Source organism: Symsagittifera roscoffensis, chromosome 2 (assembly GCF_963678635.1).
Source record: "Symsagittifera roscoffensis chromosome 2, txSymRosc1.1, whole genome shotgun sequence".
In the NCBI taxonomy this organism is placed as follows: Eukaryota; Metazoa; Xenacoelomorpha; order Acoela; family Convolutidae; genus Symsagittifera; species Symsagittifera roscoffensis.
In genome coordinates, this window is record NC_087063.1 from 46,917,086 (window position 1) to 46,940,317 (window position 23,232).

The 23,232-nt window shown below is 33.6% G+C and overlaps 1 protein-coding gene across 1 annotated transcript in view; it reads left to right on the plus strand.

Annotated features, from left to right (window-relative positions):
* Positions 1–23,232, plus strand: part of LOC134839228 (eukaryotic translation initiation factor 3 subunit M-like) — a 61,216-nt gene that overhangs the window by 34,251 nt on the left and 3,733 nt on the right. Inside the window, exon 2 of the mRNA XM_063854708.1 lies at positions 4,534–4,892. Coding sequence (XP_063710778.1) covers positions 4,534–4,892 — 359 coding nt within the window. The remainder of the gene's footprint in view (positions 1–4,533; positions 4,893–23,232) is intronic.

Genomic DNA, 23,232 nt, shown 5'->3' on the forward strand with positions numbered 1-23,232 from the left:
TTCAGTTTTTTTCCAATAGGTTGTCTTAAAGTTGTGTCTTATTGCTAAAAATTGAAATCCCAAGTCTCTCAGACACCGGGAACCTTTTTGAGCCGATGCAAAAACACGAGGGTCGGCACTTACCAAAAAATGACACGGCCAGGCTTAAAACCCGTTGTCAAAAAAGAGTCTAACTTTCAGTTTGTGCAAAAAAAAGTTTGAGTTCGAAATTCGGCATCTCCATCACTAGGGGGTAACACCTGTTGTCGTGGAAAAATTTACAGAGTTTTATTTGTATTAGAAAAGTTTGCGAAATATTGAAGATTATTGAAATTTGTTTACGTCCACTCCCTCGCTTTCGCATACTTGAACGAAAGTTTTCTAGCTCGCCAATTCAATCCAAAAATTAAGCAGATGTATTCAGCCAATGTGAGACGAGACAAATTCACTGTTTTCCACTTGGTTTACTGCGACTTAAGTGTATTATTTGGCTCAATTTTCGACCAATATTAAATCGAGATGTATTATTCTTGTTAAATTTATGGGAGAATTTATGGTAGAAAAATAAGATTGACATTCGCCAGCATCGGTGAGTGTATGCTATTTTGATCAATTGATTTTAAGTATAATAACTACAAAGCCAACCTTATCGCCTTAGCAATAGAAACCAACCAAAATAGTAACCAGAACTCTGGATCTGTAGATCAATTTTTATTCCGCTGAGTATTATAAAAATTGATATATATATATAATTCGTTGACTTTCTTCACACCATTTTTTATTCTCAAAATTTGAAATAGAAAGCTTCAATTTTCGAATTTATTTACGCCCCCATCCCTCTTTCTGGAAGCTTTGAATTTGGAAATACGAAGCTTTGAATTTCGAGTTTCTTTACTCCAACCACCACCCTTTTCGGAAGCTCAAATGTATTTTGGAATAGGTAGCTTTGAATTTCGAGTTTTTTACGCCCGCGATCCCTCCTTCCGGAAGCTCAAGTGTTTGAAAATCTTTGTTTCTTTCACCCGATTGTATTTAACTAGATTGTTATTGAGATGTTTTTTTCTTTTGCGTTTAGCACATTCTTAAGATGCTCTTAAATTTTACAGAAACGCAATCATACATACAGAGGTGCGATAATTTTCCAAAGAATAAAATTGCAATCGCACATACAGAGGCGATGTTCCATTGGTCGCTATTTAAAGATTAATTGAAATTGAATTAGGAATTAAATTGTATCACTCCTGCTTTCAAAAATAGATAGTAATTTTCAGAATCTCAAGCGAAGTTAAATTTCCTTCTCTCGATCTAGTTGTCTCAAATTGGGATATTTTTCTACCAGAGGTCAACCATTTAAGATTTTGGAGAACTCTTGAATGATTTTTTCCTTTTTTTGAAAATCGAAAGGTGAATTATTTTCTTGTTGTTTATTTGTTTCCGGTTTCTTAGAGCTCATGCACTTTTTTCGTCTCTGAATTGGCGCCCCGCCCCTTATCTTGTTCATTGACACTTCTCCAACTTTCTTTTGACTGTATTTTTGTCTGTTAGGGCTTCACAGAGTGCGACCAAGTATTTCTGCCCTGCTGGTTTTTTTTATAACTTCCATAATTTCTAATTTTATCAATTTCAAAAAGGACGAGATTTTTCAGCTGATCCGTTTATGAACTTCAGATAGCTTTAACTTTGTGTTTTTCAAAATTGGAATTTGTTTGAAATTCAATCTTTTTTTCAATTGTTGAAGGGAACTTTTGTTGGGAGTCTTAATGATTTTGTGAAGACGTTAATAAGGCGTGTTGGTTTTTTCCCTGTTTTCAGTAAAGATTCCGGATTGCGTTCAACCTCGAAATTGTTTTTTTTTGCAGGGTTTTTTGGTATTTAAACGGTTTCCCTAAACAAGCCTAATAAATCCGGAATATCTAATCTGTTCCAGGTAAGAAAATTATATAACAGATTTCAAGTTGGACGTCGTTTTTACTCAATTTTTAAATGTTGCATTATGATGATGAACAAGGAATCTTTTGAAATGTAATATCATTGGTTAGACGTGTAAAATAAAAAAAACATACAGTTAAAACGTTTTATAGCTAATCAAAGGCTAATAAATCTTCGCCAAAGTTTGATTTTTACTGAAAAATTTCAACTATCTTGTCAAAATTCATCATATTTGCTTTAGCCACCTATAGTTTGAAGCTAAAAGTTTATCTGAGACTTTTCTAAATTGTATGAGACATCTATGGGAATCGTTTTTTATAGGTTTGATGATCAGAGTAAATCCGTCAGTGAAGTTTAATCTCATTGAAGAACAAGGACTCATTGAAAAACCCTCATTAGTGCCTAAATGTGGAAGACAAATAAAATTCCTGTTTTTAATGTATTATAGCTGACCAAAGGCTAGTTCTCAGCCAAAATTCGACTTTTAAAAAAAATTGGTTTTTCAATTTTCATAGTTTTTAAGCAAGCAAATTGTTTTCATGCATAATTTTTGATCTGAAACACTTCCAAAGTGTAGTAGACATATATGAGGACCCGTTTTACTGCTTTCATGTCCAAATTGAATGGATCAATGAAGTTTCATCTCATCGGACGCATGTTGGATTGTATCAGTTTTCACTACAAAATTGAAGCTCGTAAAATGACCCAAAAAAATTTTTTTTCATTTTTTTCTTTATTAAGGTATACTATACAACTCAAGGAGATTTCACATGAATATTTTCATCCTTAAATATCAAATGAGTGATGAGAAAATCAAACGTGAGCCGAATTATCCCCAGACCCAAAAATTTCACCTTGGCTCAAATTTGAATTTCTCAAGTTCTAAAAATCGCATTTTAGCAAATAAGTGCTCACTGGAAAGCTCTTTCCAACGAGTAGACATAGGGTGTGTATAATTTAAAAAACATCAGCATTGAAAACAACCTTAGGCTAAACACTAAACCTAAGTTTGCTTTTCTCTGCCAAAAAGTGACATCTCTAGGGCTAAAAACTAAAATTGTGGAAAATAAGTCCAAACAAATTTTAATCAAAAAAATAACAACACTATCGTGTTCCTCGTTCAAAATAGGACTTAGAGGTCATTTTTTTTAGAAAACTTATTGGTCAATTCTTTCGAAGCTGAATCACCTCGATCAAAGTCGGGTTGTCAGAGTAAGTACACTTTATTGCAGATTTTTCGTTTAGGGTTTGAACGCTAGCCCTAAAAACTTTTCTTTATAGTCCGGTCGGTAAATTTAGCTCGAGAAACCATCAAAACCGTTGAGTTTTCAAAAATTGGATAATTTTTCGATGAGAAACAGACTTGAAAAAAATTTCGAACCTGGTGCTTAAATTACGATAGACTTAAATAGCCCTAAAGTTTTAAATATTCATCTTATCTCAACAATTGATACATATTCAGAAACGGCATGAGCAGGGCTTTCCAAAAATATAAAAATAGTGCCCAAGAACACCTGTTTTGACCCTTTTTCTGCAAACCATAAAACGACCAAAAACTGACATTTGCCTGGCACCAAATTTTTATAGACCATTTTTTCAGTTTTTTTTCCAATAGGGTATCTAAAAATTGTGTGTTATTGCTAAAAATTGAAATCCCAAGTCTTACAGACACCGGAACCCTTTTGAGCCGATGCAAAAAGAAACGAGGGTCGGCAATTGCCAAAAAGTGACACGGCTAGGCTTAAAACCTGTTGTCAAAAAAGAGTCTAAATTTTAGTTTGTTCAAAAAAAAAAATTGAGTTCGAAATTCGGCGTCTCCCTCACTAGGGGGGTAGCACCTGTTGTCGTGGAAAAATTGACAGAGTTTTATTTGTCTTAGAAAATTTTGCGAAATATTTGAGATTATTGAAATTTGTTTACGTCCACTCCCTCGCTTTCGCATACTTAAACGAAAGTTTTCTAGCTCGCCAATTCAATCCAAAAATTAAGCAGATATATTCAACCATTGTGAGACGAGACCAATTCACTGTTTTCCACGTGGTTTACTGCGACTAAGTGTATTCTTTGGCTCAATTTTCGACCAATAACAAATCGAGATGTAATATTCTTGTTGGATTTATGAGAGTTTTTTTAAAGTATGACTGCAAATTATCGTTAGGAGCTATAGAAGTGTTAGGAAGTTCACAGGGAATCGATTCAATTTCTTTTGCGTTATTTTTTCAGCTCTTTAAGGGATGAGTCCTAAGGTTTATGTTATTTTTGTTCTCCTTCTCTATTTGCGATAACCATCAATTTTAATCGGTTAAGCTCATAGAAAAGTTACGACGTAGTATCTTTAGCTCATGGTTCTGAACGTTATTTTTATTTGTTTTATCTTCAAGATATTTGTTTATCTTTATGAAATCTCAGCAGCTAGCAACCCGATTGTTTTACCGTATGATGGCTTCCTTGTTGCTTGAGCTGAGATGACTGAGAGAATTGTTAAAAATTTAAGTTTCAACAAAGCGTCCTACTTTTTTTTCTGGAGCTTGTATTGCTATGAGATTTCCAATGTTATTTTGATGTTTTCTAATTATTTGACACGCGAAATGGGAGGTATCATTTATTACATGGCTTTTTTATTAGATTGCTCCATGAAACTCTAATTACGTGCAATGAAGGTGCGCTGGCCGCCAAGACCATGTACGAGCTTCTCAGCTCATACACGGGTGAAAAAGCAGGCGAAGCTAGAGAAGATTCAATCAGATGTGTCGAGGCAGAGCTGAAGAACCCAAATGTGTATTTATTCGACCACCTGATTGGTTTGAAACCCGTAGAGGCTCTTAAAGGAACTAAGATATACGAGTTGTTGGATATTTTCGTGAACAAGAATTTGACAGAATACCAGAAGTTTGAGGGGCTGAATAAAACGTTCCTGGAGGAAAGCTCTTTTGACCAGGGAGATCTGCTCAGAAAAATAAGATTATTGACATTAGCCAGCATCGGTGAGTGTAGGCTATTTTGATCATTTGGTTTTAAGTATAACAATAAGAGACCCAACCTTATCTATCGCCTTAGGCATAGAAACCAACCAAAATATTAACCAGAACTCTGGATCTGTAGATCAATTTTTTTTTCCGCTCAGTATTATAAAAATTGATATATATAAATAATTCGTTGACTTTCTTCACCCATTTACTATTCTCAAAATTTGAAATAGAAAGCTTTGATTTTCGAATTTATTTACGCCCCCATCCCTCTTTCTGGAAGCTTTGAATTTGGAAATACGAAGCTTTGAATTTCGAGTTTCTTTACTCCCACCACCCCTCCTTTCGGAAGCTCAAATGTATTTTGGAATAGGAAGCTTTGAATTTCGAGTTTTTTTACGCCCGCGATCCCTCCTTCCGGAAGCTCAAGTGTTTGAAAATCTTTGTTTCACTCACCCGATTGTGTTTAACTAGATTGTTATTGAGATGTTTTTTCTTTTGCGTTTAGCAAAGTCTTAAGATGCTCTAAAATTTTACAGAAATGCAATCATACATACAGAGGTGGCGGAGGTGCTATAATTTTCCAAAGAATAAAAGTGCAATCGTACATACAGAGGCGATGTTCCATTGGTCGCTATTTAAAGATTAATTGAAATTGAATTAGGAATTAAATTGTATCACTCCTGCTTTCAAAAATAGATAGTAATTTTCAGAATCTCAAGCGAAGTTTAATTTCCTTCTCTCGATCTAGTTGTCTCAAATTGGGATATTTTTCTACCAGAGGTCAACCATTTAAGATTTTGGAGAACTCTTGAATGATTTTTTCCTTTTTTTGAAAATCGAAAGGTGAATTATTTTCTTGTTGTTTATTTGTTTCCGGTTTCTTAGAGCTCATGCACTTTTTTCGTCTCTGAATTGGCGCCCCGCCCCTTATCTTGTTCATTGACACTTCTCCAACTTTCTTTTGACTGTATTTTTGTCTGTTAGGGCTTCACAGAGTGCGACCAAGTATTTATGCCCTGCTGATTTTTTTTCACCTTACATAATTTCTAACTAGGAATTTTATAAATTTCAAAAAAGACGAGATTTTTCAGCTGATCCATTCTTGAAATTCAGAGAGCTTTAACTTTGTGTTTTTCGAAATTGAAATTAGTTTGAAAACCAATCTTTTTTTCCAATTGTTGAAGGGAACTTTTGTTGGGAGTCTTAATGATTTTCGTGAAGACGTTAATAAGGCGTGTTGGTTTTTTCCCTGTTTTCAGTAAAGACTCCGGATTGCGTTCAACCTCGAAATTGTTTTTTTTGCAGTGTCTTTTGGTGTTTAACGGTTTCACTAAACAAGCCTAATAAATCCGGAATATCATCTAATCTGTTCCAGGTAAGCAAATTATATAACAGATTTCAAGTTGGACATCATTTTTTGCAGAATTTTGTTTGCTTTAATTGATTTAGTTCTTGTTTTGTCGATTAATTCACCTCATTTTAAGCTCGTAGAAGGCAAAAATTGAGTTTGATATTTTTGTGTTTTTGTAGTGCGTTGAGTTTCAAATTTAAGTTTTTTTGCATAACAACAGTTTCTTTTCCGGCTCAACAGGAGTATATCTAATACTTGTTGGCTTAGTTGCCGCTCGACTTTATAACAATTGGAGATAGTTTTGAAATGTTTTAAGTGTTATTTGGAAGTTTTGAGACCTCAATAACCAACGCTGAAATGGCGATAATAATTATTGGTTTCTGCTTTTAAAAGTTGATTACATTTTATCCAGAATTTTCAGGCAATTAGAATTTTTTAATCTAGGTCTATCCCAATTCTGGTTCATTTTGTTAATAAAAGGTCAATCATAAAAGATTTTTGAGAGCTCTGAGATATAATCTTTTTTTTAAAAACCAGAAAGTTTAATTTTCTTTCACAATATTAAATTTTCTCCGGTTTCTTTGATTTCATTGTTTTTTTTTTCTGTCTGAAGGCTTTGGTTCCGTTTTTTTTTCATGACACTTCTCTAAGTCACTGTTTGCTGTTTTTTTTCTGTTCCGCCTGCAAAGCGGGCGACCGAGATCTTGTGCTCGTTGTATTTTTTCAGAAATTTCCTTGGCTTTGTACCAGGGAAGTTAAAATTTCAAAACTAAGTGTATAACCAAGTAGATCCATTCGCGAAGTTCAAAGGGTGTCCACTTGATGATTTTGTCTTGTCATAAAACGTGATTCGCTATGATTATTTTGGTTTTTCTTTTACTAGTTTGGTCTTCTTATCATGCGTTTTTTTAAGAAAAAAGTTGATTTTAAACGATTTGTGTTTAGGAGTGCAAAAGGAATTTCATGAATTTTCGAAAGTTTTGCACGCAGTTTTCGTTTTGACGCAGTTTCGATAATTGCATCTAAAGGCTTTTTCAACGCCGTTAATTGTTTTTCGGGGCGTATTTTCTTGAGTAAGAAATAATAGCGGAAAAAGTTGCGAAATATTTGAAGATTTTTTCATTTTTTTCGGACCTCTAACAAAAACTATTATGGCAATAAAATGTTGATTTCTGCTTTCAAAAATAAATTATTGTTTTCAGAATTTAAAGTTAAATAGAACTTTCAAATCTAGTTTCAAGTAACTCATTTTGGGTTATTTTTTCTACAAAAGGGTCAATCACAAAGCATTTTTCGGTGCTCTTAGATGATTTTATCTTTTTTTGAAACTCGAAAATTATTTTTTTTTCGGGTTTTCTTGAGTTCAGTGTTTTTTCCATTTTTGTTGGCTTTGCTCATGAAGTTTTCTCCAATTCACTGTTAGTTGTTTTTTCTGTGCCGCCTGCAAAGCGGGGAACCGTGAGTTTTTGCTCGGTGAGGTGGTTTTTTCAGAAGTTTCTTTGACTTTGATACAAGGAAGGTTAGTTCAAAACGAAGAGTGTTATCAAGTAGGTCCATTCATGAAATTAAAGAGTTTTCACCTGATGTTTTGGTGTTGCCGAACGTGGTTGATTCGCTATGATTGTTTTGGTTAATATATTATTGGTTAAAAGACCTTTTCATGCGTCCTGTGAAGAAAAAGGTCGATTTTAAATGATTTGTGTTTACGATTGCAAAGAGAAGTTCAAGTTTTTGAAAATTTTGCATGACGAAAGCTGAAATCGCGATAAAAATTGATTGTTTTCTGATTTCAAAAGTAGATGATTGTTTTCAGAATATCAAGGCAAATAGAAATTTTATATCTAGATCCAATCTTTTCAATTTGGGTTAATTTTTGTTCCAAGTGTAAATCATTAACGTAAAGTTTTTTTAAATGGCGTTGTCTTTATTTGAAATAAAATCTTCTAAGAGATCTAAGATTATGGTTTAATCTTTTTTGAAAAATTGTTTTTTCTTTCTCAACAATAAATGTTTTCCGCTTTCCTTGTCTTCATTTTTTATTTCCTATGTTTGTTGCCGCTGCGTTCGTTTTCTTGTTCCCGGATACTTCGCCAACTCACTGTTAACCGTTTTTTTTCCTGTTTTGCCTGCGATATGGGTGACCAAATATTCGGGTTCGATGTGGTTATTTTGTAGAAGTTTTCACAAAGAGGTTGAAAAATTCTAAACGAAGGGGATGTCAAAGTAGATACTTTCACGAAGTTCAGCGAATTTTCAGCTGAATTTTTTTAGAGTCGATGAACGTGATTCGTGATGATTTATTTTTTTTCAGGCGAAGTCTTAAAATGCTTTAAGATTTTACCGAAGTGCATTTATACGTATTAATTCGTTCATGAATGCTCCTAGGTTTTTATGCGCTATATGAATCCAATTCAATTTAATCGGAGAAAGAAAGTCAAGTTTAGCTCTCTAATTACGAATGTGTAAAGGTAACAAAAAACGTGATCGACTTTTAGTTTCGAAAGTCAAATTTACCTTCAGGTTTACCATAGCATGAAAAACTTAGTATTTTTTCAGCTATCCTAAATTAGGTGTTTTTACAAGCCCTGGTTTTATTTCAAGTTTTTTTTTGCGATTTGACTTGTGATTTTTGACCGTTCAATGATCTAACTTTATGAAAATGGAGTAATTAGTTTTTCAGGTCAGCAAATTATCAAACCGAGTCATTGACTTCTTTAAATTTTTAACTCAATTGTCAGTTCAGTTTCTGTTGATTTGTTTTTGCATTGTTTTTTGCTGTGAAGTTTGGTGACCTTCTTATGCCTCCTTTGATGGGAACTATTGATAGTAATCGAATTAAATTTTGTTGTTGCTTGACGAGTTACGTTTCCGTTTTGATTGACAAGTTTTGTTTTTGACTCACCGCTTGATAAGTATTTCTGAAAGATTAATCAGCACCGGAGTTTTTTTTAAGCTTTGTCAATTTCGACTAAATATCGAAGTCTTCGAAGTGTTTTTTTTCAGATGTCCTCTACTTTGTATTTTTTGTTTATTATCCGTGTGCTAACTTGCAATGCTATGTTTTCGTTGTATTGTAAAGTGGTGCAAGCAAGGCCCCTTTTCGCCTTGTGTTCATTGTCATTTTGATCAATTCCTTTAAATTTTGAAGTTTCGAATTCAACAGCCCTGATTTTGTCTTTCTTCCCCTTAAAATGTTTATTCGGCTTGATTGGTAGCGATGTCTAGTATTTCGGAGTGATTACCAAGTTAGAAATTGAAATGGTTCCCGATCCTTTTGTGCATCGGAATGGGTGTTGGGGAGTAGAAAGTTTGAGTTTCAATTTTTTAACGTACAAATTTTTTAAATTCATCATTTGTTCCCCGCTAAACCTTCGTTTACTCAATGTTTGTCGGCTTTGTTGCCGCTTGAACTTAGTTTTTTAATTAAAAGCTGATTTTGACAGCAAAGATTTAGGCTATCGACATTTTGCCTTAATTCGATCTCTTCTTTTTTCAGTTTTTTCATTTCTTTTTGGTTTTGTTGGATCTTATAAAATGTTTTGCGGGCTAGCTTTCAAGAATGTGGTTTGTGGGTATTGCATGTGGTTAGAATAAGTTGAAAGAATAAGAACGCTTAGACGATGTTCATTTTTGTCATGTATTCTAAGATAAATTGAAATTGAGTTAGAAATATAAATGTGTGACTTCTGCTTTTTTAAATTTTTTTTCAGTTTTCAGAATATCCATTGAAATAATATGATCATATCCAGCTCTATTTCGAATTTTTTCTTACCACAAACTGTCAATCACAAAGTTTTTTGGAGATCTGAAAGACATTTTATGAAAAATAAAGTTTAATCGTTTTTTTTTCACGATATCCGGCCTGTTCAATTTTATCCTGTCTCTTTCAGTTCCTTGACTACTTTCAATCTGTTGACTTTCGCTCCGTTCTCAACATTGAAAGTTTTTTTCAAGTGTCCTCTGAGAAACTTTGAAAAGTTTAAAAGGAACAAAATGTTTTTCAGTAGATCTATTCTTGAAAACCAATGAGCTTCAATCTGATGTGGTTTGTTTTTCGAACTTTGAATTTGCTTGAGAGCAAACCTTTTTAAATGTCAAGTTTTTGTTGATTTTTTCAAAGTGAAATTGAACATAGTGAAGACGTTCATTTTGTTTGTCTTCATTTTCCCCCTTTTTAAATAAAGACTTCGGACTTTGAAAAAGCTCAAGGTTTTTTGGTTTATTTAACAGTTGCAATAAACAAGCATTATAAATTCTGAATCTTCAATTTTCTTTAGAAATTTCTAGTGTTTACTCAAATTTTAGTTGAAATTCCCCATCATTTGTCGCAAGGTTGTGGGCTATAATTGAATTAGATTAGGTTTTATCAATACACAAACAAACAAAACAAAAAAAGAATTAATTCCCTTATTAAAAATAAGGCAAAATTTATATAAATAGATGAACAAATGTATGTTAAAAACTAAGATCTACAGAAAGAGCAACGGCACTTCAAAAACCAAGTGCATGAGTTTTCACGATTGAAGAGTTTAGAGCGCTCTAGTAAGAAGTCTTTGAGGGTACTGCGAAAACGGCGCAAAGAGGTGAAAAAGTCGATCTCCGATGCCCAATAAAGTGACCGTTTTTGCGCCGTTTGAACAGAAAGGTTTATTTTGATCCATTTACGTTTCCTGAGTACATAGCGATTTTAGGATTTTTGAACGTTCTGCATGACAAAGATTTCGTTTTTGGCGCAAATTAATTAATCGAGAATTTGTTGGTGAATTGCTTTTTGATAAATATTACTCAAAGCTTGGTAAACTACTGGGAGCTTTCGAACGTTTCTGTCAAATTGATAATAATTTCAAACAAATCTCAAAATTCTTGTACCGTTTTCGTTTTTTTTTTGAGATTTAGCTTCTTTCGCTGTCTGCTAACTTGCACTGCTCTTCTTGAGGTGTTATGTAACTGGTGCGAAGCCCCACTATTACTCTGTCTGTTGTAAATTTAGGTTTTAATCCTTTCATTTGTAATTATAACATTCTTGTTTTTTTTTGCGTATTCGGATTTAGAGGTATCGACGTATAATAAATAGGCGTGATGCCCAATTGTTAAAATGTGGAAGTGTCGCTTGAACATTTAGTTTTTGTAAAAGAATATCGGTATTTGTAAAGTTTGACCCCAATTGAACTTAATGCGAAATTATTTAAATCTTTGTCGGTGTTTCTTCTGGTTTTGGTGAAGTTTTTCTGCTCGCTAGCTTGCAGTTCTATGCTTATGGAGTTTTGCAAGCTCTGCGAATTAAAAAAACATTTCTAATGCAGAGGCGGATGTTATTTTTTGCGTTTTAGGATAATTTGAAATCAAGATATATGACGTATGAAGCTTATGACTTCTGCTTTCAAAAGAGTTAAAAGTTGTCAAAATAGCAGGTTAAATGAAATTTTCATATCCAGATCTAGATATCACAATTTGGTTTATTTTTCTTCACAAATCGTTTGTTATTAAAGGATTTTTGAGAGCTCTAAGATGATTTTATATTTTTTGAAACTCAAAAGTTCAATTTGTTCATGCTGTTAAAAATTTTCCGGTCTCTTCGAGTCATTGACTGTTTTCATCTGTCTATTGGCCTTCGCCTCTTTATCTTGATCATGGTCACTTTCCCAAGCTTCTTCTAACTTTTTCTGTTCCGGCTTCCAAAGAGGACGATCGAGTATTTGTGCTTTGTGTTGGTTTTTTTTGCGCGTATTTCCTTAATTTCTAACTGTGAACTTTGTAAAGCTCATTAAGTACGAAATTATTCTTCAGATCTTTTCATGAAAATTAAAGTGCTTTAGCTTGATGTTTTCTTTTCAAATTTAGATTTTGCTGTCAATCTTTTTTTTTCAAACGAGGCCATTTTTTTGAGATGTCTTTAATTTCCGTGAAAGCGTTTTCTATAGGTCGTGTTTTTTCCCTCTATTTTTCAGTATTTACTCCGGATTTCGTTGAATTGCACTTAGGTTTTGATTTCTGTATTTAACCGTTTTTGCTAATTAAGCATAATAATTGAAACAATTCATTTAACAGAATCTTTTGGAGCATTTATTTAGGATCAATTTTTCCTCAAAGCTTGTTCAGCAACGACGGAATTTACGTACGTTTTCCTCAAATTGAAAAAAAAAATTTCATGCAAAACTTAAATGGTTTGTAGTTGTTTTGATATTTCCTTTTGAGTATTTTTTGTCTGCTAGCTTGCACTGCTGTGCTTATGGTGTTTTACAAGTGTTTGGCGAGGGAAAGAAGGAGCCAATCCTAAATACAGAATTCTAGGTTAAAGGGATTTTTTCCCTATGCTGAATTTTCTTGTCGGATAAGGCAGCCGAAAGTAAAACCAGTAATCGAAATTCATTTTTGGATAGAAAGTTTTGTTCAATAACATACAAATCTCCAACCGCATTCACATTCTCAGTACTTTTCGAAGTATGAAATCATTACAAAGAATACCAGTTACTTTGGTCTTGACTCATTAGATTGAAAAGCACCGTTGAATGAATTTTGATTACTACAGACATAAAGGCAAGTCATGGCCATCCAGATGGCTGACTACTTTGATTTGATTGCCTTATCCGGCAAGTGGGGTACTGCAGTCCTGCTTAATTTTTTAAAAAGTTTTTCCGACTCTTTATGTTGCATTTCATTCTTTTCTTCCGTTCAAATTTTTCGCCCTATTCAGGTTCTGGTCCCAATGCTCCTTCTTTCCCACTTGAATAGTCACTATGGATTTCTTCGATATCCTCTTGAGCTGTGTAGTAATTGGTTGCCGATAGCGTCTCCCTTGATCGGACTGTTTCTGCGAGTACTCGTTCCGCTTGTTCCCGTCGATTTTGTTCCCGGATGTCCTTTTCAGTGCCCGTTGTCGAAACCATTGCTTTTTCCTGTCTGATTCGTTATCTTCTAGTCCTTAGCCTGGATCTCTCCGTCAGCTCTTCTTCGCTTGCCGTGTCAAATGAACAATCGCTCAGCTTGGGGAAACTTGAATCTGCCTGCAATGCCGGTGGCAATTTGGTCTCAGCTGTTTTATCTGTCTGACCCCCACTGTTCGGCGGGCTAGATGCGCGTGCTATAGAGAAATTCTTGAATGTAGGCGTGTGATCCTGGTTGACTTATACTCGTTTTCTCTTCGATCCTGACAGAGCTCCGGTCTGTGTCTGGCTCTTTCGAATTTTGTTCTTTTTAATGACGAATCTTTGTAGAGCCCGTTATTTTCCCCAAGATGAGCTTCTGGTGTCGCTTCATTTTGGTCCTCGCTTTGTTCCGTGTTACCGGTATCATTTGCTGAGCTTTACTGCTCGGCAGTGCTCCTTTCCGTACTGCATTTTTTCACACTGGGATTCGATCAATAGTCGGGGCCAATTCCGAGTTGCGAACAACCACTTTCTTTTTTCCCGGGCTTTTCATAGTCGATGAGTATGTTGCTAGTAAGATTGCTTTGCCCGTTGATTTATCTGCCCAGTCCCCGTATAGATCCCTCTTTTCCCTTCGCAGGACTGTTTTGCGTGCTTGCTGTAGATGGGATGCTCGGATTCTTTCATTGGGTGTTTCAGTTGGTTCGTCTTTATCTCTTGTTAGTACAACAAATGGCAATTCGTCCATCCGCTTTCATTTATACATTTTTTTTATTTAAGTTCCCTTCATTTTCAATGAACGCTATGTTTCGACCCTCATTTAGGTACTTTCATGAAATACGTCCTTTCTTGTCCTGGTTTTAATGCCAATTGTTTCTCGTGTTTGCAGGTTGATTGCCAATTCCAAGCATTGCGCAGGATCTGTTCTTATTAACTCCTTTTGAATGTCATTGTTGACCAGATTTAAAATAAGAATGACCTTGAGACATCGGTCTTCCGATGTGGCGTATTTGCACCAGTGCTAGGTCTCGTAGGGTTGCGTGAAACGTTTAGCAAGATTCGTTTTGTCTGTTTCCTCGACAATAATGTGAAGATTACCGGTGGGTCCTGTGTTGGTTGTTCTCAGAATGCGTTTGTCGATAGATTTTACTCCTTTGCTGGCTGAGCCATGTGAGGGTTTTAAGGAGCTAATTACCGGAACTCTAGGATATAGGTTTGTTCAGTAATCAAAAAGCAATTCAGGAAAGAACGTTATTTTTTCAATATCATACAAATCTCTAACCGTGTTCTCAATCTAGGTCGAGCGACAAAGTATTGTTCGAAGTTTGAAAGCACTACGAACAATACCTGTTAGTTTGGCCTTGACACATTAGATGGAATAAGACCGTGGAGTGAACTTAGATTACTACTGACAAGGACAAACCATGGCCATCCAGATTGCTCACTACTATGATTTGATTGCCTTATCCGGCCAGTGAGGTAGTTCAAAGTGGTGCGAAGCTTCACTATGCCTCTGTTTTTCTTTCCTGTAATTTATAATTATGGCAGTCTTTCTTTTTTTTCCGCTTGTAAGGTTTCTTCGGATTTAAAGGTATCGCCGTATAAAAAATGAGCATGAGGCACAATTGTTTTCATCTGTCTAATAGCCTTGCTATGTTATTTTTTATCTTGAAGTTCATCGAACTTCATCTTGATGTTTTTTTATCGAAGTTAGATTTTACTTGAAAATCAACCTTTTTTTCAAGTTAGCTTTTTTTGAAGTGTCATTTATTTCTATGAAGACAATTATATAGGTTGTGTTGTTTTTTCATTTTTCAGGAAGGAGTTGGATTTTTTGGGGTTTTTTTTTGGTTTTTAACCGGCTTCATTAATTAAGCATAATAGATTCGTAATATCCTAAATGTTCCAGATAGACAAATTTTGTTACAAATTCTTCGAGAATTTTCTCAGTGTTCAACTCAGTCGATTTTCCTCATCTTTTCTCGCAGTAATGGGCTACATAAGACTTAGAATAAATGTTATTGATAAAATGATCTCTTTTGCGCCTTTTTGGACATAAAGATGAAAAGGTTGCTTCTAATCCTTCTAAGTTTCGATCGAACGTCGCAAATTTCAAAAAAGTTTGATTTTTTTTGCATGACAACAGGTACGTTTTTGTACGTTTTTCTCAAATTGATAGTTTTTTCTAACAGATATCAAATTGTTTGTAGTGTGTTTGATTTTTACCTCTGCAATTTTCATTTTTTCACTGTCTACTAGCTCGTACTGTTTTGCTTGTTGTGTTTTGCGAGGGGTGCGAAGCCCCACTCTGCCTTTTGTCATTATGTTATATTTCTGTAGTTTGTAAATATGGCAGCCTTGAGTTTTTGTTCTTCTGCCGCTTGAAATTTTTTGTTCGAATTTAAAGGTATCGCCGTATAACACAAGCGTGACGCACAATTGTTTAAATTTCAAAGTTTTTTTATTGTTTCTCCCCAATTGAGATCAAAAATGTTTAAAAAAGTTGTGGATGTTTTGCTCAGTTTTGGTGTTTATTTTCTCATTTTTGCCCTCTAATTTGCAATTGTATGGTTTTGGGGTGTCGCAAGTTAAGCGAAAAAATTTTCTGATGCAGATGTGATGTTAACTATTGCTTGTGTTTAAAAATGAAATAAAATTGAGATCTGTGAAAATGTATGACTTCTGCTTCAAAATTAGTTTGTAGTTTTCAGATTATCAAGTGAGGTAAAATCTCATATCTAGATCTAGTTAGCTCAAATTGGGTGATTTTTCTCCACAAATCGTCAATTCGAAAGGATTTTGGAGAGCTCCAAGATGATTTTATCTTTTTTTGAAACTCGAAGTTTTTTTTTCACGTGGTTATATTTTTCTCGGGTCTCTTTGAGTTGGTTGAGTGTCTTCATCTTTCTAATGGCCTTGCTTTGTTATCTTTGTCATGGACAATTTTCTGCCAAGATTATTTGGCAGTTTCATTCTTGAAGTTCATCAAACTTTATCGTGATGTATTTTTTTCGAAGTTAGATTTTTCTTGAAAATCAATTTTTTGACAAGGACAAACCATGGCCATCCAGATTGCTCACTACTATGATTTGATTGCCTTATCCGGCCAGTGAGGTAGTTCAAAGTGGTGCGAAGCTTCACTATGCCTCTGTTTTTCTTTCCTGTAATTTATAATTATGGCAGTCTTTCTTTTTTTTCCGCTTGTAAGGTTTCTTCGGATTTAAAGGTATCGCCGTATAAAAAATGAGCATGAGGCACAATTGTTTTCATCTGTCTAATAGCCTTGCTATGTTATTTTTTATCTTGAAGTTCATCGAACTTCATCTTGATGTTTTTTTATCGAAGTTAGATTTTACTTGAAAATCAACCTTTTTTTCAAGTTAGCTTTTTTTGAAGTGTCATTTATTTCTATGAAGACAATTATATAGGTTGTGTTGTTTTTTCATTTTTCAGGAAGGAGTTGGATTTTTTGGGGTTTTTTTTTGGTTTTTAACCGGCTTCATTAATTAAGCATAATAGATTCGTAATATCCTAAATGTTCCAGATAGACAAATTTTGTTACAAATTCTTCGAGAATTTTCTCAGTGTTCAACTCAGTCGATTTTCCTCATCTTTTCTCGCAGTAATGGGCTACATAAGACTTAGAATAAATGTTATTGATAAAATGATCTCTTTTGCGCCTTTTTGGACATAAAGATGAAAAGGTTGCTTCTAATCCTTCTAAGTTTCGATCGAACGTCGCAAATTTCAAAAAAGTTTGATTTTTTTTGCATGACAACAGGTACGTTTTTGTACGTTTTTCTCAAATTGATAGTTTTTTCTAACAGATATCAAATTGTTTGTAGTGTGTTTGATTTTTACCTCTGCAATTTTCATTTTTTCACTGTCTACTAGCTCGTACTGTTTTGCTTGTTGTGTTTTGCGAGGGGTGCGAAGCCCCACTCTGCCTTTTGTCATTATGTTATATTTCTGTAGTTTGTAAATATGGCAGCCTTGAGTTTTTGTTCTTCTGCCGCTTGAAATTTTTTGTTCGAATTTAAAGGTATCGCCGTATAACACAAGCGTGACGCACAATTGTTTAAATTTCAAAGTTTTTTTATTGTTTCTCCCCAATTGAGATCAAAAATGTTTAAAAAAGTTGTGGATGTTTTGCTCAGTTTTGGTGTTTATTTTCTCATTTTTGCCCTCTAATTTGCAATTGTATGGTTTTGGGGTGTCGCAAGTTAAGCGAAAAAATTTTCTGATGCAGATGTGATGTTAACTATTGCTTGTGTTTAAAAATGAAATAAAATTGAGATCTGTGAAAATGTATGACTTCTGCTTCAAAATTAGTTTGTAGTTTTCAGATTATCAAGTGAGGTAAAATCTCATATCTAGATCTAGTTAGCTCAAATTGGGTGATTTTTCTCCACAAATCGTCAATTCGAAAGGATTTTGGAGAGCTCCAAGATGATTTTATCTTTTTTTGAAACTCGAAGTTTTTTTTTCACGTGGTTATATTTTTCTCGGGTCTCTTTGAGTTGGTTGAGTGTCTTCATCTTTCTAATGGCCTTGCTTTGTTATCTTTGTCATGGACAATTTTCTGCCAAGATTATTTGGCAGTTTCATTCTTGAAGTTCATCAAACTTTATCGTGATGTATTTTTTTCGAAGTTAGATTTTTCTTGAAAATCAATTTTTTTTTCAAGTGAGTTTTTTTTCGAAGTATCATTTATTTCTATGAAGACGTTTTTATAGGTTGTGTTATTTTTTCGTTTTTCAGGAAAAAGTCTGGATTTCGTTAAACCTCGAAATTGGAGTTTTGGAATTTTTTTTAGTTTTTAACCGGCTTCATTAATTAAGCATAATAAATTCTTAATATCCTAATTGTTCCAGATAGACAAGTTTTATTACAAAAATTTTGAGAGTTTTCTCATAGTGTTTACTCAGTCGAATTTCCTCATCTTTTCTCGCAGTAATGGGCTATATATGACTTAGAATAAATGTTTTTGATAAAGTGACCTTGTTTGCGCCTTTTTGGACGGAAAGACGAAAAGGTTACTTCTAATCATATTACGTTTCGATCGAACGTCGCAAACTTTTTTTATGCATGACAACAGGTACGTTTTCGTACGTTTTTCTCAAATTGATTGTTTTTTCTAACAAATATCAAACTGTTTGTAGTGTGTTCGAGTTCTACCTCTGCGATTTCCTTTTTTCAATGTCTACTAGTTCGCACTTTTATGCTTGTTGTGTTTTGCGAGCGGTGCGAAGCCCCAATATGCCTCTGCTTTTTGTTATTATGTTTTATTTCTGTAATTTGTAAATATGGCAGCCTCTAGTTTTTATTCTTCTTCCGAATGAAGTTTTTGTTCTGATTTAAAGGTATCGCCGTATAACACAAGCGTGACGCACAATTGTTTAAGTTTCAATGTTTTTTTATATTGTTTGTCCCCAATTGAAATAAAAAATGTTGAAACAATTTGTGGATGTTTTGTTTGTTTTGGTGTTTATTTTTCTCATTTTTGCCCGCTAATTTGCAATTGTATGGTTTTGGGGTGTCGCAAGTTAAGCGAAAAATGTTTCTGATGCAGATGTGATGTTAACTATCGCTTGTGTTTAAAGATGAAATAAAATTGAGATCTGTGAAAATGTATGACTTCTGCTTCAAAATGAGTTTGTAGTTTTCAGATTATCAAGTGAGGTAAAACTTTTAAATCTCAATCTAGTTAGCTCAAATTGGTTGGTTCTTTTCCACAAATCGTCAATTCCAAAGGATTTCGGATAGCTCTAAGATGATTTTATCTTTTTTTTGAAACTCGAAAATTTTTTTTCACGTTTTTTTTTTCCGGTCTCTTTGAATTCAATGACTGTTTTCATCTGTCTAATAGCCTTGCTTTGTTATCTTCATCATGGACAGTTTTCTGTCAAGATTATTTGGCCGATTCTTTCTTGAAGTTCATCGAACTTCATCTTGATGTATTTTTTCGAAGTTAGATTTTACTTAAAAATTTGTTTACTTTTTTTGAAGAGTTATTTGTTTCTATGAAGACATTTATATAGTTTGTGTTGTTTTTTCATTTTTCAGTAAAGAGTCCGGATTTCGTTAAACCTCGATTTTGGATTTTGTTTGCCTTTTTTGGTTTTTTAAAAGTAAAAAACGAAAACACTACAAATAGTTTGATTTTTGTTAGAAAAAATTTTCAATTTGAGAAAAATGCAGGAACCCGTTACTGTTGTCATGCAAAAAAATCTAAATTTCTTGAAATTTGTGACGTTCAATCAAATCGTAGAAGGAATAAAAGTAACCTTATCGTCTTTCCTTCCAAAAAAGCGCAAAAATGGTCACTATCAATAAAATGTATTACAAGTCAAATATAGCCCATTACTGTGACAAACGATGAGGAAATTCGACTGAGTAAACACTAGGAGTAAATCCTCGAAATTTTTGTAACAAAGTTTGTTTACCTGGAACAAAGCGGATATTACAAATTCATTATGCTTAATTAATGAAGCCAATTAAGCATAATGAATTTGTAATATCCGCTTTGTTCCAGGTAAACAAACTTTGTTACAAAAATTTCGAGGGTTTACTCCTTGTGTTTACTCAGTCGAATTTCCTCATCGTTTGTCATAATAATGGTCTATATTTGACTTAGAATACATTTTTTTGATAGTGACCATTTTTGCGCTTTTTTGGACGGAAAGAGGAAAAGGTTACTTTTAATCCTTCTACGTTTTGATTAAACGTCACAAATTTCAAGAAATTTAGATTTTTTTTGCGTGACAACAGTAAAGGGTTCCTACGTTTATCTCAAATTGAAAATTCTTTCTAACAAAAATCAAATTATTTGTAGTGTTTTCGTTTTTTACTTCTGCGATCTTCCCTTTTTCTCTGTCTACTAGCTCGCACTGCTATGCTTGTTGTGTTTTGCGAGGGGTGCGAAGCCCCACTATGCCTCTGCTTATTGATATTTTGTTTTATTTCTGTAATTTGTAAATATAGCAGCCTTAATTTTTTGTTATTATTCCGCTTGAAAGTTTTGTTCGGATTTAGAGGTATCGCCGTGTAACACATAAGCATGACGCTCAATTGTTTAAATATCAATGTTTTTTTTTCTTTTTTTCCATTGTTTGTCCCCATTTGAAATTTAAAAATGACGGAAAAACTTTGTCGATGTTTTATTTTTGTTTTGGAATTAATTTTCTCATTTTTGCCCGCTAATTTGCAATTGTATGGTTTTGGGGTGTCGCAAGTTAAGCGAAAAATGTTTCTGATGCAGATGTGATGTTAACTATCGCTTGTGTTTAAAGATGAAATAAAATTGAGATCTGTGAAAATGTATGACTTCTGCTTCAAAATGAGTTTGTAGTTTTCAGATTATCAAGTGAGGTGAAACTTTTAAATCTCAATCTAGTTAGCTCAAATTGGTTGGTTCTTTTCCACAAATCGTCAATTCCAAAGGATTTCGGATAGCTCTAAGATGATTTTATCTTTTTTTTGAAACTCGAAATTTTTTTTTCACGTTTTATTTTTTTCCGGTCTCTTTGTATTCAATGACTGTTTTCATCTGTCTAATAGCCTTGCTTTGTTATCTTCATCATGGACAGTTTTCTGTCAAGATTATTTGGCCGATTCTTTCTTGAAGTTCATCGAACTTCATCTTGATGTATTTTTTCGAAGTTAGATTTTACTTAAAAATTTGTTTACTTTTTTTGAAGAGTTATTTGTTTCTATGAAGACATTTATATAGTTTGTGTTGTTTTTTCATTTTTCAGTAAAGAGTCCGGATTTCGTTAAACCTCGATTTTGGATTTTGTTTGCCTTTTTTGGTTTTTTAAAAGTAAAAAACGAAAACACTACAAATAGTTTGATTTTTGTTAGAAAAAATTTTCAATTTGAGAAAAATGCAGGAACCCGTTACTGTTGTCATGCAAAAAAATCTAAATTTCTTGAAATTTGTGACGTTCAATCAAATCGTAGAAGGAATAAAAGTAACCTTATCGTCTTTCCTTCCAAAAAAGCGCAAAAATGGTCACTCTATCAATAAAATGTATTACAAGTCAAATATAGCCCATTACTGTGACAAACGATGAGGAAATTCGACTGAGTAAACACTAGGAGTAAATCCTCGAAATTTTTGTAACAAAGTTTGTTTACCTGGAACAAAGCGGATATTACGAATTCATTATGCTTAATTAATGAAGCCAATTAAGCATAATGAATTTGTAATATCCGCTTTGTTCCAGGTAAACAAACTTTGTTACAAAAATTTCGAGGGTTTACTCCTTGTGTTTACTCAGTCGAATTTCCTCATCGTTTGTCATAATAATGGTCTATATTTGACTTAGAATACATTTTTTTTGATAGAGTGACCATTTTTGCGCTTTTTTGGACGGAAAGAGGAAAAGGTTACTTTTAATCCTTCTACGTTTTGATTAAACGTCACAAATTTCAAGAAATTTAGATTTTTTTTGCGTGACAACAGTAAAGGGTTCCTACGTTTATCTCAAATTGAAAATTCTTTCTAACAAAAATCAAATTATTTGTAGTGTTTTCGTTTTTTACTTCTGCGATCTTCCCTTTTTCTCTGTCTACTAGCTCGCACTGCTATGCTTGTTGTGTTTTGCGAGGGGTGCGAAGCCCCACTATGCCTCTGCTTATTGATATTTTGTTTTATTTCTGTAATTTGTAAATATAGCAGCCTTAATTTTTTGTTATTATTCCGCTTGAAAGTTTTGTTCGGATTTAGAGGTATCGCCGTGTAACACATAAGCATGACGCTCAATTGTTTAAATATCAATGTTTTTTTCTTTTTTTACATTGTTTGTCCCCATTTGAAATTTAAAAATGACGGAAAAACTTTGTCGATGTTTTATTTTTGTTTTGGAATTAATTTTCTCATTTTTGCCCTCTAATTTGCAATTGTTTTGTTGTGGGGTGTCGCAAGTTAAGCGAAAACTATTTCTGATGCAGATGTGATATTAACTATCGCCTGTGCTTCAAGATTATATAAAATTGAGATCTGTGAAATTGTATGACTTCTGCTTTCAAAATTAGTTAGTAGTCAGATTATCAAGTGAGGTGAAACTCTCATATCTAGATCTAATTAGCTCAAATTGGGTGATTTTTCTCCACAAATCGTCAATTCGAAAGGATTTTGGAGAGCTCCAAGATGATTTCACCTTTTTGAAACTGGAAATTTTTTTTTTCACGGTTATATTTTTCTCTGGTCTCTTTGAGTTGATTGAGTGTCTTCATCTTTCTAATGGCCTTGCTTTGTTATCTTTGTCATGGACAGTTTTCTGCCAAGATTATTTGGCAGTTTCATTCTTGAAGTTCATCAAATTTTATCGTGATGTATTTTTTTCGAAATTAGATTTTTCTTGAAAATCAATATTTTTTCAAGTGAGTTTTTTTTCGAAGTATCATTTATTTCTATGAAGACGTTTTTATAGGTTGTATTATTTTTTCGTTTTTCAGGAAAAAGTCCGGATTTCGTTAAACCTCGATATTGGAGTTTTGGATTTTTTTAGTTTTTAACCGGCTTCATTAATTAAGCATAATAAATTCTTAATATCCTAATTGTTCCAGATAGACAAGTTTTGTAACAAAAATTTCGAGAGTTTTCCAATAGTGTTTACTCAGTCTAATTTACTCATCTTTTCTCGCAGTAATGGGCTATATATGACTTAGAATAAATGTTTTTGATAAAGTGACCTTGTTTGCGCCTTTTTGGACGGAAAGACGAAAAGGTTGCTTCTAATCATATTACGTTTCGATCGAACGTCGCAAATTTCAAAAAATTTCGATTTTTTTTTGCATGACAACAGGTACGTTTTCGTACGTTTTTCTCAAATTGATTGTTTTTTCTAACAAATATCAAACTGTTTGTAGTGTGTTCGAATTTTGCCTCTGCGATTTTCCTTTTTTCACGCTCTTCTAGCTCGCACTTTTATGCTTGTTGTGTTTTGCGAGGGGTGCGAAGCCCCACGATGCCTCTGCTTTTTGTTATTATGTTTTATTGTATGATTATGCTGTAGAGAAAGAACTCCTAATTACACTGATTCTTACGCAACTGAGTAAATACCTTAAACTCAATTAAATTTTACGCAATTTTGGCACGATCAAAAATTGGTTTTAATTTCCCAAATTTCTT